A 16,357-nucleotide genomic window follows, 5' to 3' on the forward strand; every position below is an offset into this window, starting at 1 on the left:
GTTTTTTGTTGGGTTGGTTTTTGTTTTTTTTTCCAGGAGATAGTGCTGAACCCCTCAAATCTCTTGTGCTACACAGAGGCCTATACAATGGGACGTTGAAAACTCAACACCCCAAAGTGGGTAGGGAATAGGCAGCTGTGCAGATAGCACAAAGGGTCTTCTCCTTTACTTGGAGTTAAAGCTGCTGCAGTAGTCCATGAAGTCTGTGCAAATTGTAATTTGAAGGAAGTTATGAGATTATGTGAATCTTAGAGGTAACTGAGACTGTCAAATCTAGCATGTTTTTTTTTTTTTCCTGCCAGGTTTGACTGTTGATTGAACTCAATACAGTAAAGCCAAAACTAGATGATCTCTAAAGGTCCCTTCCAACCCCTACCATTCTGTGATTCTAAGATGATTCTTTTTTTTGTGTATTTTCCTGTGATTTCACAAGCTTGCTAGTTCCCTGAGAAGCAGGTGAATATCACATCTCATAATGGCACTAAGCTATTAAATGGGTCCAACTGTCTTACTTATATCAATTCAGATGACTCGGGATGAGTAAGGAAGATGAGTATTCTGAAAAGGATGTTCATCAGTGAATAATTCAGGTACATTTTAATGAAATATAGGTAGTTTAAGATTTTTCAGCCACAAAAGGTGGAGTTTCCTCTTTTTTCCCCTACACTGGCATTCTCCCACATCTTCTGGTTCTGTTACTTACCATATTTTTCCAGTAGCTGCTTAAACTGTTGAAAAACCTAGTTAAAAAAAAAGGCATTTTTCTGCCTTTTAATGATGCAAATTGCTGTACAGGAGTGTCTCCTGAGTGCCAGAGAAAATGTGAGAGAGGGCAGAGCCAGGTGCTTGGAAGAGGAGCAAATACCCTTCTGGCAGCAATAAGGAATGATGGGAGTTTTTTCCTCCCTTCTACTTCCTTTACGTTATCATTTACAGCTTGCTTTCATACAGGATGCTGTAGGTAATTCTTCTAAACAAGAACCTGGGTGAATTAATGCTAATCTGGTCTTGTTATTTAGTGTCACTGTTCTCTATTGTTTACTTGCACGGTATAGACACTTATTTTGCTATACCCTGATGCGCTAAAACTTTTCTGGATCTAATGCTTTCATAAGTCTTTGTCTTGCTTCTTTCTAGAATTCCTCAAAGCCAGATAGTACCACTCACATCATCTGTCATGAGAAGTGTGGTGTGCCAGCTCTCATTGAATTCAGGATACAAAAAACAATTACTGCTTTCTTCCTTTCAGAAACTTAACAAGGAGTGCTGGGGTTAAGCCCACTGTACTTCAGTATAATCGTGACTTCTTAGGCTTGATATTTGTGAGAAACAGTCTCACTTCCTTTACTTTAGAAACAAAACCCCAAACCTTACAACTTCATTATGTGAAGGGCTAATGCCAAGATATTTCCTAAATAGTATGTTCTGCTAGTATACTTCAAAATCAGAGTGTAAATTGAAAGAATTTCACATATCCATGGTTAGACTGTTCTGGAGTTTTTAAGAGTGGATTTCAATGTAATATTCTAGAGGTTTACAGTTGAGTCAGTTTAACATCTTTGCCATCACATAGTGAAAACTCACTCTTCTACATCCTTAACCATGCATTCTTCTCCCTGCTTTGTGTAGACTCTAGTCTGGTAACATGAATAATTAATTTTTTTAACTTTTTCCCCTTGCCCTCCTTCTAAAATATCCTACTTTTTTTGGCATGTTATTTTTTCACTTTTTGTCAACTTGAATCACATTGCTACATGAATAGGCAAAATCACCACAGAGTGTGAAGGGGATTGTAGCTGAAGGCTGGGAGGGAAGGTATAATTTGACTTAAACTGTATTAGGAAACCGTACCTTTACTGTTCTAGCCGCTAAGTTTGTCCTTCTGTACACAGCATGCTTAATTTTGTTTTTCTACAGCTACCACTGTAAATAGTTCACTAATGCTAACGTGCATTTAAGTACTTCTGAATATTCCATCTGTTTGTATACGTGCACATAGGTAGTGCTACTGACCTCTTGGTGCTGTTTATGTCAGGCATAGATTATGAATGTAATTAAGAATTACATCCTGAGCCTGCATTGTTCAATTCCTACCTTACATGCTCAGACCTTGTCGTGTGTAATTCCATATATTTTTACTTGAGAAATTAAGTAAAAATATCCTAATTTCAGCTAGGCTTTTTAGCTTTTTCTATGTGCAGTCACAGTACAACTTTTCATCTTCAGTGAAAAAAACAAAAAAACCCCTTTGATACTTAGAATCACAGGATGGTAGGGGTTGGAAGGGACCTTTAGAGATCATCTAGTCCAGCCCCCCTGCAGAAGCAGGGTCACCTAGATCAGGTCTCATAGGAACATGTCCAGCTGGATCTTGAAGACCTCCAAGGAAGGAGCCTCCACAGCCCCTCTGGGCAGCTTGTGCCACTGCTCTGTCACCCTCACAGTGAAATAGTTTTTTTCTTATGTTTAAGTGGAATTTTTTGTGGTTTTTGTGACCTCTTGGATTCAGTTTATGGAATGCCAACAAGAAAGCAGGATTTGAGTGAAAGCAGATTGTTCTTTTCTCCTTTAAATGCTTCAGGACAGGTCTAACAATGAAAATACGTGATTTCTCATCAAGATGTAGTGATGGAGAAAGACTGAGCAGCATTGTTCGTGATGTTTCCAGGGAATGGAATTCAGTAAGCTTTTGATAAAATGCCAGAAGACTTTGGGTTTGCAACTGACGTGTGATAAAGGTATTTCTGGATAGCAAAGATGTGTTGCACAGATTATCCTCTCACTACAAAGGAAAAAAAAAAAGCAGATTTTAAAATAGCAGATTTTGTCCCATTTTTCAACTTCTGGATAGGACAAGCGGTGTCTAGTTATATTGTACAGATATTTAATATCTTGATAACATTTTCCTACTGCAGTTTTTTTACCCTCCCTCTCAGGAAAATTCAGAATTACCCCTTTCAACCTCATCATCTTCTGGAAGGAAGACAGAGTTTGAAATTTTATTACAGTGAGAGGCTACAAAACTGGGATCCAGTGTTTACAAGTGAGCGCTGGAGTAGTGTATGATGTACGTTGTCTCTCTGAAGCCTGTCATACTTGCCACATATGTAGGTGAGGGACTCAAAATCTGATTTTGGGTTTTTTTTTAATTATTTTTCTTGAAGAAACTTATGTCAGTGGTGTTTTTTTCCTTTAAAAAATACCTTACAGCAGAAGCCTGCAGAAACGTTTTCCAAACAAAGCAGCAAAAACTGTCTCAAAGATTTAGTAAAAAAAGGCACTAACAATTTAAATTAGATGTGGGGAAAAACAGGAAGCACCTTTCTGTGTGTTAACAGTATATCTGGTAGACCTAGGTTCCCAGCCAACCCAGCAACTCCAGGTCTTCTTCCAAAACAGATCTGGAGTGTTATATAAAAGATTTCTATACTAAAATGAGTCTGAAGAGCAGCTTGCTTCCTTTTTCAAGATCCCACTTTTACAATGTTTACATTGTCAAATATATGAACAGTGAGAATTCCTCTCTTTTTTTACCTTTTTTTGAGGTAAAGTTACTAGTGGAATTAATAGAAGTCTCAAAGTTACATATTAAAACAAGATGATGTTCATCTACATCATTGGATAAAAATTCAGCTTAATTCACTGACTTGTATTTTCATAACTTGTACTTCTAGTTTTCTCTGCCTTGTGGCTTCTAGGTGTCATCTGTTTAGCACTTTTTATCTTTTTTCTTGACTTTAGTCGGGAAATGCAGGAAGAAAAACAGATTGAACAGCCTTAGCACAATTCCTGTTTGACTTAGAAAAATAATTCTTGGAGTCTTTGTACATAGAAGAATTCAGTTGCTTTGATGTTGCATCAGGGAAGTCCTGACCAACTGTTTTCCCAGCTCTGGCTTCTATATGGTATTTGATTCTATCATACTCGGTGTTTTTGCAGTCACTTGCTTGCCTCTTGATTTTCTTTCCAATGTCTAGTTATGCTGAAGACCTACTTCTTGTGCATTTTACTCAGCCTGAGGTATGATCTCCATTTTGCAGGCTCTACCCTGACTTTCTTCACCGAACAGATCTGATTGTACTGTCTAACCGTAGATCTTTCTTCCCAGTGTTGTTTTTCATTGCTACATTAATGTTTATTCTTATATTTAGAGCAATTTTTTTGAAAAGACAAGTGTGTGTTCAGGGTTACTGTCTTACTGTGATAACATAGACAGATATACTTTCCTCTCATACCCATAATATTGAATTGTATTTATGTAATTACCTAGAACAATTCCCCACTAACTATCTCTTTTAATAAAGCCCATGTTTAAATTTTGAAACTTTTGGGTGTTTCTGAGTATCATCCTGTGTGCTTTGTTATTGGTGCTGTAGGTGTGCTTACTTTGTAGTGATGTGTCTCAGCCACTGCTTATCTTTTGAGGGTTTTTTTAATTTTTTTTTTCCCTGACAATATCCCTTGATGTTCATACATTATTAAGTTTAATACAGACATTATCATGAAACAGATGAATGTCCATTCAGACGTTATTAGGAGACGTTATATTTCTTTGCACACATAATTAATTCAGGCTTGACTTACTGCTTGAATGGAAGGTGAAATTGCTACACATGGATGCAGTGGTAAAGTCTCGTGCTTTTGAACTTCAAGATGGTTTTCCTGTGGTACTGGATTTAGAGCTTGTGAGCTGAGTCACTGTCTTTCTTGCCTGGTGAACAGTGGTAACAATTTGCAGCTCATATGCTATAGCCTGGGATTCATCAGGATTTCTTGTATCAGCTTCTAGAGAAACAATTTGTTAGACCCTGGTGGCTCCTGATATGTGCTGTTGTTCTATATTGCATAGCTTACATGAAAACATGATTGTCAAGAATGATGACATAAAATAGGCCCTTCATCCAACCATACAGATCTTTTTCAAGCCCTTGCTTTTGAGCACTTTGGCATTAGGCCTCAGTGTAATATAAAACGTGATATTTGCTGAACACAGCTCATTTTTAGAGCTAAGTTAGTTGTGTTCAGCATTGTTGATAATAGCTGACTTCCATGTAGCAAAGCTTGACAAAGACAAGAGTGGCTTTATTTCCCTTTTTTTCCCCCCTTCTCTATTAAAGCTGACATTAGTCAGTTGATTGTCTCTTCCAAAGCCTGTCTTCTACAGGATTTAGAATTTCATCTATATCAATCAAATTTTGAAGTAGAGATTAATGGAAAAGAGTGGTTTGTGATGTTTTGAGAATGCCCGCTATTACCTGAGAACATAGAATATTTGAACATCACCAAATATCTCCAGTAGAGAAGGAATAATTGTAAAAACTCCTTATCTCACTAGGTGAAAAAAAAAAATCTAATGATTGACACTAAGAAATATTAAATATTGCCAAAACAAAGAGAAAATTAAATACTTTTAGAAGGGGTTTATTTATTGGTCCCTTGTGGGTCTCAGTTTAAGGTGTCTGAGTGCACTACTCAGGAAATTGTACCTTAAAGCTCTTTTGCAAGTGGCCGTGGAAAACTACAGAGAGAATGCTTTATATCAGCTCTGAGATGAGGTATCCAGAGTGAGATGTGCTTATTTAAAAACACTTCTTTTTTAATCACTACTGATGTTCTAAAGGTCACTGTGCCCACTGCAAGTCGCATTGCTAAATTTTTCTGCAAGGAATTTTTAGGCAATGGTGAACTGGTAAGGAGAGAAAAGTTTTGTTGTTTGTTTTAGAGATCAACACTTGAAAAACTTTTGACTTCAGAATTTGACTTCTTAAATATCTTCCAGAGTGACAGGTTTTATTTAAAATTTATCTTTACTTTACTGTTATACTGTGCTTAAACTCTGAATAAGATTTAAACAATTTGAAAAAATACAAAGGCTTCAGGCTAGTTTCTGCATTGACATCGTTTTAGAGTATCAGTATGTTGCTGACAGGTACAGACAAAAGCAAGATTCATCTTTAAGTGACTAGAAGACTATAAAAATAACCATAGAATGAAGTTAATTTTAAAAGACAGTATCCTGTGGCTGTATTCAGATTTGGTCTGACTTAGTGATTCGAAAATCCAGTATGGTTAACTCATGATGAGACATCCTTTATTGCTAATGCTTTGCCTTTAATGCAAAGCTCTACAAAACTGTCCCTAATGTGAGAATAAATCATTATGTATCTGGAATATGAAAGAAGGATAACTAGCTCTAGAAGTACTTGTTTCATGGGTAATTCATGCCATGATAAACATAATTTAATTTCCTTGAAGGGAAGCTGGAGCTGGACATCCAAGCATTTTTTTCTGTAAGCTATTTTCAGCGTGCATGCCAGCAGTCCAGAGTTGTTGTTCAGTTCATTTCAGTTTGAACACTGTGAATAGCATTTAGCCCATTTAGTCCTAAGTTGGAGAAAAAGAAAAGCTCAGGGAGGGAAGCATTTTAAAAGAATGAAAGTGACTTTTATTTGTGCCTGAAAGAAAGAAAAGACAGGGTAGTCTTAATTTGCTTGCTGTTAAGCTCTAGGATCCATGGCCTAATTGCTTTACAGGCGTGCTGACTGTAAACCTTGGGAGGAGCCTACCTCCTTGGTTGTAGAAGAAAGTAGGGGTTGGAGGGAAGTAAAACTTCAACAGGTAACGTTGCTTGAAGTTTTTTGAGAGGACAGTGTTTCTTATTAAAAAAAAAGAAAATGCAAGCAGGCCTCTGTGATAAATGATCACAGGTTTTTGAGTAGTCTTAGCTGATGGTAGTGAGTCATCAGCTGCTTGGTTACATGTAGAGTTTGGTGGTTTCAGGGAGATGTTTTAGTGTAGGAAATACAGAAAAGTTCTGTAATGGCGTTTGTCAAAAAGGATGTTATTCCAGATTTTATGATAGCAATGAAGAAAATTGGATACTCATTCAGATCCTTTCTTCTGCTGTCACACTCCTCTTTACTTTGTTTGATACTTGAATACTGGGGAGGTATGTATGCAGTGTGTGAAACATCAAATGGAAGTGAAAATTGAGATGGCAGAATTTTCCTGTTTATTATATTAGTTCACAGATAAGAGTTGCTTAGCAATGACATCAAACCACAGCTTAAGGTGTGGATTTTTCTTCAGTTGAAGAAAGCATTTGCTTAAGAAATAGTTCTTCATATCCTAAACCAGCATAGATGTCTCATTGAAGAAGTCTATTCAAAGTTTTATTTCAAGTTAACTGGAAGCACAATGCCCTGAATGAGTATTTCAAAAGCACTTCTAATACTTCTTGCTGACCTTGAACCTTTTGTACATGGAAATCCAGATGTATTAGGAGGGGAAGGGATTTCTTTTTTTATTGCCTACAGAAATACAGACTAGAAAGAGCAGAGGGAAAATGTGCAAAACCAGCCTGTGAAGTGATAGAAAACCTTTACTCTGTGCTGTATGGATTTATTTCCTTTCATTTTTCTCTACACTTGACAAAACTGTCTGCTTCAGACAGGCCACTGCTCTTAATTGTCTGCTGGGGTTTGGTTTGTGGCTACATCTGTGGCAGGGGTGACAATATGAGGAATTCCTTGTATGATACGATCCTATGTGTGATCCCATATATGCCACAGAAGCATATAATTGTCATGGCCATTTTGCCATTTGATGTTGGGGTGAATAAAAATAAAGTGAAAATACATTATTTCTTAAATTATTGTCACAGACAGGATTGCAAGTTAGGATAAATAATGCAGAAGATACTTAAGAATACTTCTTTGGAATACTTCTGGAATACTTTAAACATATAATCTCTTCGTGTTCACTAAATATTGATTTCTTTTAATTTCATTTGTGCTTCCAAGGCATGAATGTGAGACACTTTAAATGAAGGATCTGTCATTTAGAAGGACCTATTTGCTCATCTAAGATCAAAGCTGAAGTAGTCTGGGATGTAGGAGTTGGTAGCGCTAACAGTTTTCATACTGCAGACAGTTGACTAAGGTCTATTTATCAGAAAGTAAAGAGAAAGTCTGTCTCTCCTCATTGTGCAGCTGGAAGCTTTTGCTTCAATGTGTACCAGTCTGTACTAGCAAGCTGTCCTCATATAATGTCTCTGCCCAGTGATATCCAAGGATTAATACTACATATAATGTGATCAAGTGACATTAAATGGATTCATAAAACTCCATTTTCTTGGGCTGTTTTAGGACCTTTCTTTCTGTAGACTTTTTTTCCTTCTTCCAAGCTAGAAGTCTTAGCTAATCATGAAGCTATTTACTGGGCCTCAGCTTCAAGACAGCTTTCTTATTACAGCCATGTTGTCTGTGAGTGGATAGAATTGGATTCTGCTGTATATTATGGTAACAATTTCTTGTGTGCTCTAATTTTTCTATAATTTTATTATGAACAAGAGGTAGCATTTCCTAATTCTGCTTCTGTAGCATTGGCATTATTAATACCTTAGGGAGACAGTAGAGGGCTTGGAAAAGAGAGATGGAAAACACCCCATCCTGTTTTTAAGCCCTGAGATAGATCAAAACTTCTGAAAATACTAGTTAAGGATACATGTAACTTTGTTTTTATTGCAGAATACATGAAGCTTCACATCTGAACCTGCTATGACTGACCCGGATGTCCTCACTGAGGTCCCAGCAGCTTTCAAACGCCTTGCCAAATATGTGGTGCGTGGCTTTTATGGCATTGAACATGCTTTGGCTCTGGACATTCTCATCAGGAACCCCTGTGTGAAGGAAGAGGACATGTTAGAGCTCCTTAAATTTGATAGGAAGCAGTTGCGAGCTGTCCTCAACACCCTCAAGGGAGATAAGTTCATCAAATGCAGGATGAGGGTAGAGACAGCGCCAGATGGCAAAACCACCCGTCATAACTACTACTTCATCAACTACCGCCTTCTAGTTAATGTGGTGAAGTACAAGCTGGACCACATGAGGAGAAGGATTGAGACAGATGAAAGAGACTCCACCAATCGCGCCTCTTTTAAATGCCCCATCTGCTTCAGCACTTTCACAGACTTGGAGGCCAACCAGCTATTTGATCCCAGGACAGGTAAGCTTGGGTAAAAGCATGCTCTTGCTTTCTTTCCTCATCTAAGTGCTGGACTTCAAGGAAATAGTCACTTAGGCCAATTCTTGAAAGGTGGCACTCTCTTTCTGCAGGTGGTAAATACAAAAGTATTGTAAATTGTTGCTGTTGACTTACGCTGTCGTATTTTCCTGTCTCACTGATAGTTGTTTTGGTAGTGGATGCAGTAGTTCTTACACAGTCTGTACAAATAGCAGTGTTGGTAAAATGCTTGTACAAATGCTTGAACGAGAAACAATAGAGAAACTGAGAATTGAGGTCTTACCACAATAAAATTCAAGGTTGAATAAAGCACTCTGTCAGGTGGCAACTGGCATCTTTTTCAAGTGTAAGCTGGTCTTGTATGACTTTCTGGTGATTTGCAGAGGGGACATGAGTGTAGTTGACTATGGTATGCAAAAAAAAAAAAAGTAATTTAGAGATAGATAGTCATGCAAGGAGTGAGTTGTTGCTGTTTAATTTTCTAGCCAGTTCATTATACTGCACAACCTTGCTTCCCCAGTGTAAAGCAGTCTCACAAAAGTTAGAAGAAATTAATTACAGACTTTCTGTGTTTGGAAGTAAACAAGATTCTTTTTCGAGTGCGTGTCTCAGTGGAGGCGCGTATCTCTCATGCATATGAAATAAGAATCTTTCCTGGGTGTCATTGTCTGTAGAAACAGTCCAAGTACTTGGTGTCTTCTGTGCTTCTGTGCCAAAGAAGAAAAGGAATAATAGCTGTACCTGATGAGATCCTATTTTACTAGTCTGTCCTAGGATTATTTTGGGGAGGGAGGGTAGGAAGCAGGGATTTGGTGTTATGCTTCTACTTTCAGAATTAATTTCTTTACTTTTACATTTTTTCCCTTTGAATTCTTTATTTCGATCTTGCTTTTTCCAGAAAAATAAAAGAAAAATTCATGAGACAGAAAATAATGAGGATTTTTTCATGAATCAGAAACACTATGTCAAAGTAAGAAACTGTAAAAATTCATTGTTCAGTAGTCTAGGATTACATCTGATGTCTAATCTACTTTGGAGAAGGGCAAACACCCAATAAATGTTCAGCCTACTGTTTTCCCTCTTTCCTGCCTCTAAAGATCAAGAGCTGTGAAACTCTTTTTACTTGAGCAGCCATGAAAATGGTATTTATTACTAGAGAAGCAGAATCCACCAAGTCAGATAATTATTGTTGCTGTAATTCAGCACAGCTCTCAGAGTAGAAGTTGCTCCCTCGTAGAGCACCAAAACCAGCAGTTCTAGCACAGATTTTTTTAGGCTCACCACAGAGTGTAGAAACTACATGTGCTCTCCACAGTAATGATCGTCTGCGGTAGCTACAGTCGTAGTTGTTGGGTTGAAGTAAAATAGCACTTTTGCAGTTTGCTTCAATAAGAGAGAGAACAAATGTAGTTGGGAGTGAGACACTCATCCCAAGGGGACGTATAACACTTTGCAGGTGAATCCTCCAGTCTGTGTTGGCGAGGAGTTCCAAGAGCAAAGAACTGGCTGTTGAGGAGATGCAGATCTTCTGGGATTTGGCTGTGATGGAAAGTCCTGTACTCCAGGAACTGATGAGGTCAACCAAGGTTGACCAAGGTCTGCAGTCCAGGCACGGGCTGTCCTCACAATGCAAAATCATTCACTGGCACACAGAGTGCCTTGCAGTTTGCTGATGGAGGAAGGGTTGAATGCTGTTTTCCCAGCAATTCCCAGCAGTTGTTTTTTGTCAGTATTAACACACGTAACAAGATAGTCAATTTACCTTCACTTACTTTCAGTAAGAACATACTTGTCTAGAATATGTGTATATTCTGTTTCTCCTTATATCATAGCTTCATCTAGATAATGCATAATGATACGTTGTTTCCCAAGAGCTTTTACATGAAATGCCAGTTTGAATAGGGCTTTCCAATTATTGCTTAAGAGGGGCTCATACTTTTTAAAAAACAAGATAGCTGCTTCTTTCAGTTTCAGGTAACTGGGGACTTTTTTGTTTTGTTTGATTGGTTATTTGATTTTTTTTTTAAGAATGGCTGCTTTATATTGCAGTGAATTGTGTTGTCTGTGCATGTACCCTGCTCTTTTGGAATTCTATATTGGAAAAGAACTGAGACACCTTTGCATCCCACACAGAGGGAGCTCGTAAGGGCAAGGCATGTAAAAGAGCAAGGTTAATTAGACAGTGAATAGCTGTCTTTTTCCAAGCATGTCTTTAGCCCTTATCAGCACTATACATAAACCTCTTCCATTCATTGAAACTCATGGCAGTACAGCTGCTTGAAGGGTAGCTGAAAGCCACATGAATTTCAGTCACAGTTGACCTGAGCTGCTCCTGATCTGCAGCCATGTTAATAACATTTTCTGAATTAAAAGACCTGTAGGTCAAAAGTTTGGTAGTCCATGGAGCAGGCAGAGCATGGAAGACATCCTCTGCATGAGTCTAGGCTAATCTGTTATCTGTTGTTAAGACACATCCTGCTTCACTATTTGCTTCTTGTCCTTGTCACTGAAAACTGGAGATGATTTAGATGTCCTATGTTTACTTCTGCTTCACTTTCCTCTTCCCTAGCTAAAGCTCAAATGCAAACTCTGAGAAGTTGTAGAGTAAAAGGAGGATTAGAAGAGATTGTTGCTTTTGTCTGTCTTTATCAGTGATGACAAGATGGTTTCCAGAATCTCTTCATGCCTGTAGTTGTGTTGTCAAAATTTGTGAATTGAGTGCATGTGAAGAGCCTGTCCATAAGTTGATTCTGTAGTGCTCTTTAATTTTTACCACAGTATCTATGTCTGGTCTCAGCATCAGCAGAAAGCTGTTTCATATGGGTTTCTGGCTGTCAAATGGAGGCTTTTTCAGATGTGTGCATTAGCTTATTTCAAAATTACTCACAAATAAGCTGAGGTATTTTTTTTTAATCAGATGATGTCATTATTGATGTTTTTGGGAGGTGGAAATGTCTGTTGAGAGAAAATAATAGGTAACAAGAATATGTTTTCAGGGCAGATAGGTATAGATGTGCTTTGGTTGCTGTTAATCAAATTTATTTGGAAAAATGTTTGAATAGAGTACCAAGTTTGCCACTAAGGCAATTTAAAATGTGGATTTTAAATGGTATAAATGTTACTTTGAGAGTGTTATCTCTCTGTTTTTACAAGCATTATATGACTTTTTTTTCTATCCCTTTTTCTGCCATTAAACATCTTAACCCAAAAAAGCTCAAAAAACTTAAGGTACTGTCAGAGGTTGAACAAATAATATCTGATATTTGTAGGAAGTTCAAGGACAGGAAATGTGTAATGTTAAAGAAACTATCATATGTTGAAATTCAAGGTGATGAAAAAATGTAAATGTTGCTGTTGCTTTAACTCATAAGGAAATATTTTGAAAAGTGAAAAGAAATACTCGTTTTGTTGGAGGAGTTACCTGGTGGTATGACCAGTGAGTGCCTACCAGCTCCAAGCATTGTGTGTCCAGGTCATGAGTTTTAGCCCCATGTGCTCTACACAAAAAGCTGGAACAAATCTCCAGATAGCACACTTTCTCCTCAGTGGCAGTTTTTACTGTTACCTCCAAAGAAGCAGTAACAGTAACTTAGACAGCTTGGACACAGCATGCTTTTATTTTGCAAAAGTTTGCAGTAGGAACTTGTAGCAAAGCTAAGAACTTTATGATTCAAGAGATTGCAGATTTGCTGTTTGCTCATTGAGTTGGCCATGCCTTTGATGAGAATCTATGCAGGCTGGCTTGTTACAGTGAATAGACTTAACCAGTGTTGTGAATGTTTTGAGAGCTACAGAAAGAAAACCAGTAATGCAGTATAAATTAAAATTGTTATTTCTAGTCTTGTGTTTCAGATGGGATGACTGAGAAGGGAAAAAGATTGTAGTTTTCCTAGAAGATCCTAATATAAGCACTTGAAATGCAGATCATTGCCTTTCACTTTTGCTGTTGTCTGCTTTATCTGCCTATGCCTTTGATATTTCATCAGTGTTCTGTGTGCGAGCAATTGCATGCAGCTGGTGTTGCGATGAAGCCTCATGAAGGTGAAAAGCCACAGCCATTCCCCTAAACAAGGGCTATCTCTTGAGGCAGGGATGTAGAAGAGAGAGTTTAATTGAATAGCGGTAAGAAAAGCCAGATGTAAAATGTGTACTGTGAATAACACTGCTGAACTCCATTTGTTCCCAGACCTGGGCTGCCAGTGAAAACTGAGGTAAGGATTTTCACCTAGAGAGAGAGGATGCTGATAATATTAGGCTTTTACACGGGCCTGTGGGAAGGATTTGCTTCTCTTTGCTTTTAACCGTAGAAAGTACAGAAGTTCGGCTTCTGTAGGCCAATTCTTGAAATTGCAGAGCAATCTAAATAACGTGATACCATCATGTTCATTAGACTTTTGTTTTTGAAACAATAAACCCCTGGAGAATGAAATATGGCCAGGCCTGTCTTGTGGCCTGTGGGGGCAAGGAGAGCTGGAGCCGCGTTGTCTGTCCCAGTAGGGGGCGCTGCGTTCATAGCGCTGCACCCCTGGGCTTGGGGTGCTTGATGCACTGACTGTCACAAGGCTGGAAATGGCGATCGTGGAGTTGTGTTGTGTGGCGGGATTAGCTGGGTTCTGGTTGGGGAAGGTGTCTCTGATGGATCTTGTTCTCCTACCCTAATCATATTTGTAACTCTAGTGTGATGTTGGGAGTTGACTGTCAAATTCAAGGTCAATTTGAAAGAAAGTGTGTGACTAGAAACTGCAAAAGGGAGAAGGGGAGGTGGAGTTGAAGGATTGACAGAAATGAGGTCCTGCAGTGCATCACACTGTTATTCAGCCCTGGATCTCCTTAAGTATTCTAAATACCAAACTGTATCAGGATACTCACCAGTGTGGCAGGTGAATTTGATGTTAGAAAGAAATATAAGGCTGGGTGAAGTAGTTTTTACTCTGTTCTCCTCAGCCTTTGCCATACAATTTTTATCCAGTCTTGCATTTCTTTCACTTCTGTTACTGTGAAGAAAAATCTTGGTTTTAACACTAATTACAGTTGGTCTCTCTTAGGTACATCTATACATTGTGACCTCACCGTGGCATTCAGTTAAGTAAGACATGAATAACAGTGGAAAGAAAAGGATGGAAGATAAGTGGGTAACATGAATCAGGGAGATGACACTGTTGGGATGTTCCTAATTGCACTAGTAATCACTGGAGTCCTTTGTTATTATTGGAAATCATAGCAGCTAATTACTTGTCTACTCTTTGCCCTCCCACAGTTTGCTCTTGATTTGGTGAATGATTTTGTATGTAACTATCTTATTATTCCTGAAGATGCACTGCAATAGTAACGTATTGTGTATTGGAATTCTTTCTTATTTTGTGTGCTGATACGGAGTTTAATTTGACAAGAACAGATTGAAGGTGGCAGTATCAGTTTTTTAGAAGAGAAAAACAACACCTTGAATTTTGCTTTAACCTCACTTGTTTTACTGTCGGCCCCTCATATCATTTGTGTACTTCATAACAGAATTGCACATAATGTGTTCAGAGGCTGGTTTTCTGTACCTGTCACAAGGCATGTTATATCACATTCACACAGCCTGTATGCAGCTGACTGTTTGTATGGTTTGGGCCCTGTTACTGAGAGTAGAAGTTTGACTAGTCTTTGATTTTTTTTTTTTTTTTTTTTTCTTTTTTCTTTGCTTTTATCTTATCTGTTGACTTCTAGAGCTACTGCCTTTTCTTCTGAATGCTCAGCTTCTCACTTCATCCCCTGTGAGTTATTCAGAACACACCTGTCTTCTATTTTGAATTTCTACTTCCTCGGGCAAGTTATACAATAGTTTCAAATTTTCCTCATCTGATTCAAATTATTTTTGAGCCTGTCCTATCTGTTTTGTTAATTATTTCTTATATTTCCCCTTCTACCTGATTTTTTGCCTTACCTTTTCTTGTGAAGCTCTCGTGTCCATTTCTGGTACATCTCTTTTTAGTGTTCTGTCCCTTCCAGCCATTAGAAAAAAAATAACTTAGAGCTATTCATTCTATATATTCACACTATGTAGTCAATCCTTTTTGATCTTTATGCTGTTGATTCTTGTTCTTTAGGTTTAATGATTTTTCAGAACAAGCATCCTGGATAGCTTTGTCTGCCATGTACCCATATGCACGTGCTATGTGATATTACTGCTACAACAATTTATAGCTCTTTATCATCCAAAATCAGGGCTTAGAAAGTCATCTTGTAAATTGGCAGACCAGAAACTTCCCTTCAGGATTCAGAGCATTTCTGTTTTGAACAACTTCAAGTTCTGTGAAGATTTCCTTTTTTAATTATTGTTGTTAGCTTTCCAAGTGTATGTAAACCCATCAGCATGATTTTTCTTGACTTTACAGGCACATTTTGTTTGTCAGTGCTGCCACTGAGAGCTTTAGGCAAATACCAACAGAAGGAAACTGCCCATGCTCTGCTTAGTTTCTCTGTTTCTATTCAAATTTCTGGCAAAAGCTCCAAGAGTATTCCTGTCATCTTTGCTCTGTTTCAGCTTGATAAGACCTGGAGCCACAGGGAAGGGAAAATTGAGAAAAACGTAGCAGAATTAATGCATGTTTTTCTAAAAGTAAAAATACTCTTTAGAATGACTTAAAAGGGATGTGTAGGTTACGTCTGTAACTTGAACTCATTCCCTGCAGCTTGGACACCCTGTCTGAAAGATAACCATCCAGTCTAACCATGGAGTTCTTAGATTGGTGGAGAAATAGGTGAAGGTAGTGTTAGAGCTTGTGCTGTGCAGAACATCAGACCAGAGGATTATAAGTCACTGGGTTAATTCAGAAAAGCTGTTGCCTGTAGAGTGCTGGCTAGTTGCTTCTCTGTAGTCCACATTGACCTCTGGCTCATGTGCTTTGCCTCTTAGATTTAAAAAAAAGTATCTGATAAATGAATGCCCCAACTTACAGTATTGATACCTTTTTTTTTTTTTCTGCAAAGAACATTTTATTATTAGAAGTGCAGGACGTAATCGCCCTTCAAGTAAAGGTTATCGCTTCAACTTTCTCTTGGCTTTGCAAATTGAAATAGATAACAGCAAGATGATCTCTTTAAAGTCTGTGAGTACTGCTAAGCCATTTTCAGTGATGAAAGCTGGACTGCAGAATTCCTATCTTATACTGTAGTAACTTACTGTTCTTTTGAAACTGCATTCTTGGTAATGCCATCTGCAAAGTGTGTCATCCTTTTAGGCATGGATATCTGTAACTTGGGGTCGGAGCTCATGGAGAATCCTGTTTCTTGTGTTGCAGTCTTTCTGCTATTGAATGCAATTTGAGGTATAGTATGTTGACTCAGTTGG

The 16,357-nt window shown here is 38.1% G+C and overlaps 1 protein-coding gene across 5 annotated transcripts in view; it reads left to right on the forward strand.

Annotated features, from left to right (window-relative positions):
* The window catches only part of GTF2E1 (general transcription factor IIE subunit 1), a 55,666-nt gene that overhangs the window by 336 nt on the left and 38,973 nt on the right, over positions 1 to 16,357 (forward strand). For 2 of the 5 annotated variants that reach the window (XM_062005414.1, XM_062005445.1), the window contains exon 2: positions 8,529 to 9,006. In XM_062005414.1, the coding sequence (XP_061861398.1) occupies positions 8,559 to 9,006 (448 nt within the window). In that variant the 5' untranslated portion in view covers positions 8,529 to 8,558. Of the gene's footprint in view, positions 1 to 208; positions 255 to 2,581; positions 2,739 to 2,936; positions 3,112 to 8,528; positions 9,007 to 16,357 lie in introns of those variants that run through there. The other 3 variants (XM_062005424.1, XM_062005436.1, XM_062005451.1) reach the window with 3 other exon arrangements.

Source organism: Colius striatus, chromosome 1 (genome assembly GCF_028858725.1).
Source record: "Colius striatus isolate bColStr4 chromosome 1, bColStr4.1.hap1, whole genome shotgun sequence".
Classification (NCBI taxonomy): Eukaryota; Metazoa; Chordata; class Aves; order Coliiformes; family Coliidae; genus Colius; species Colius striatus.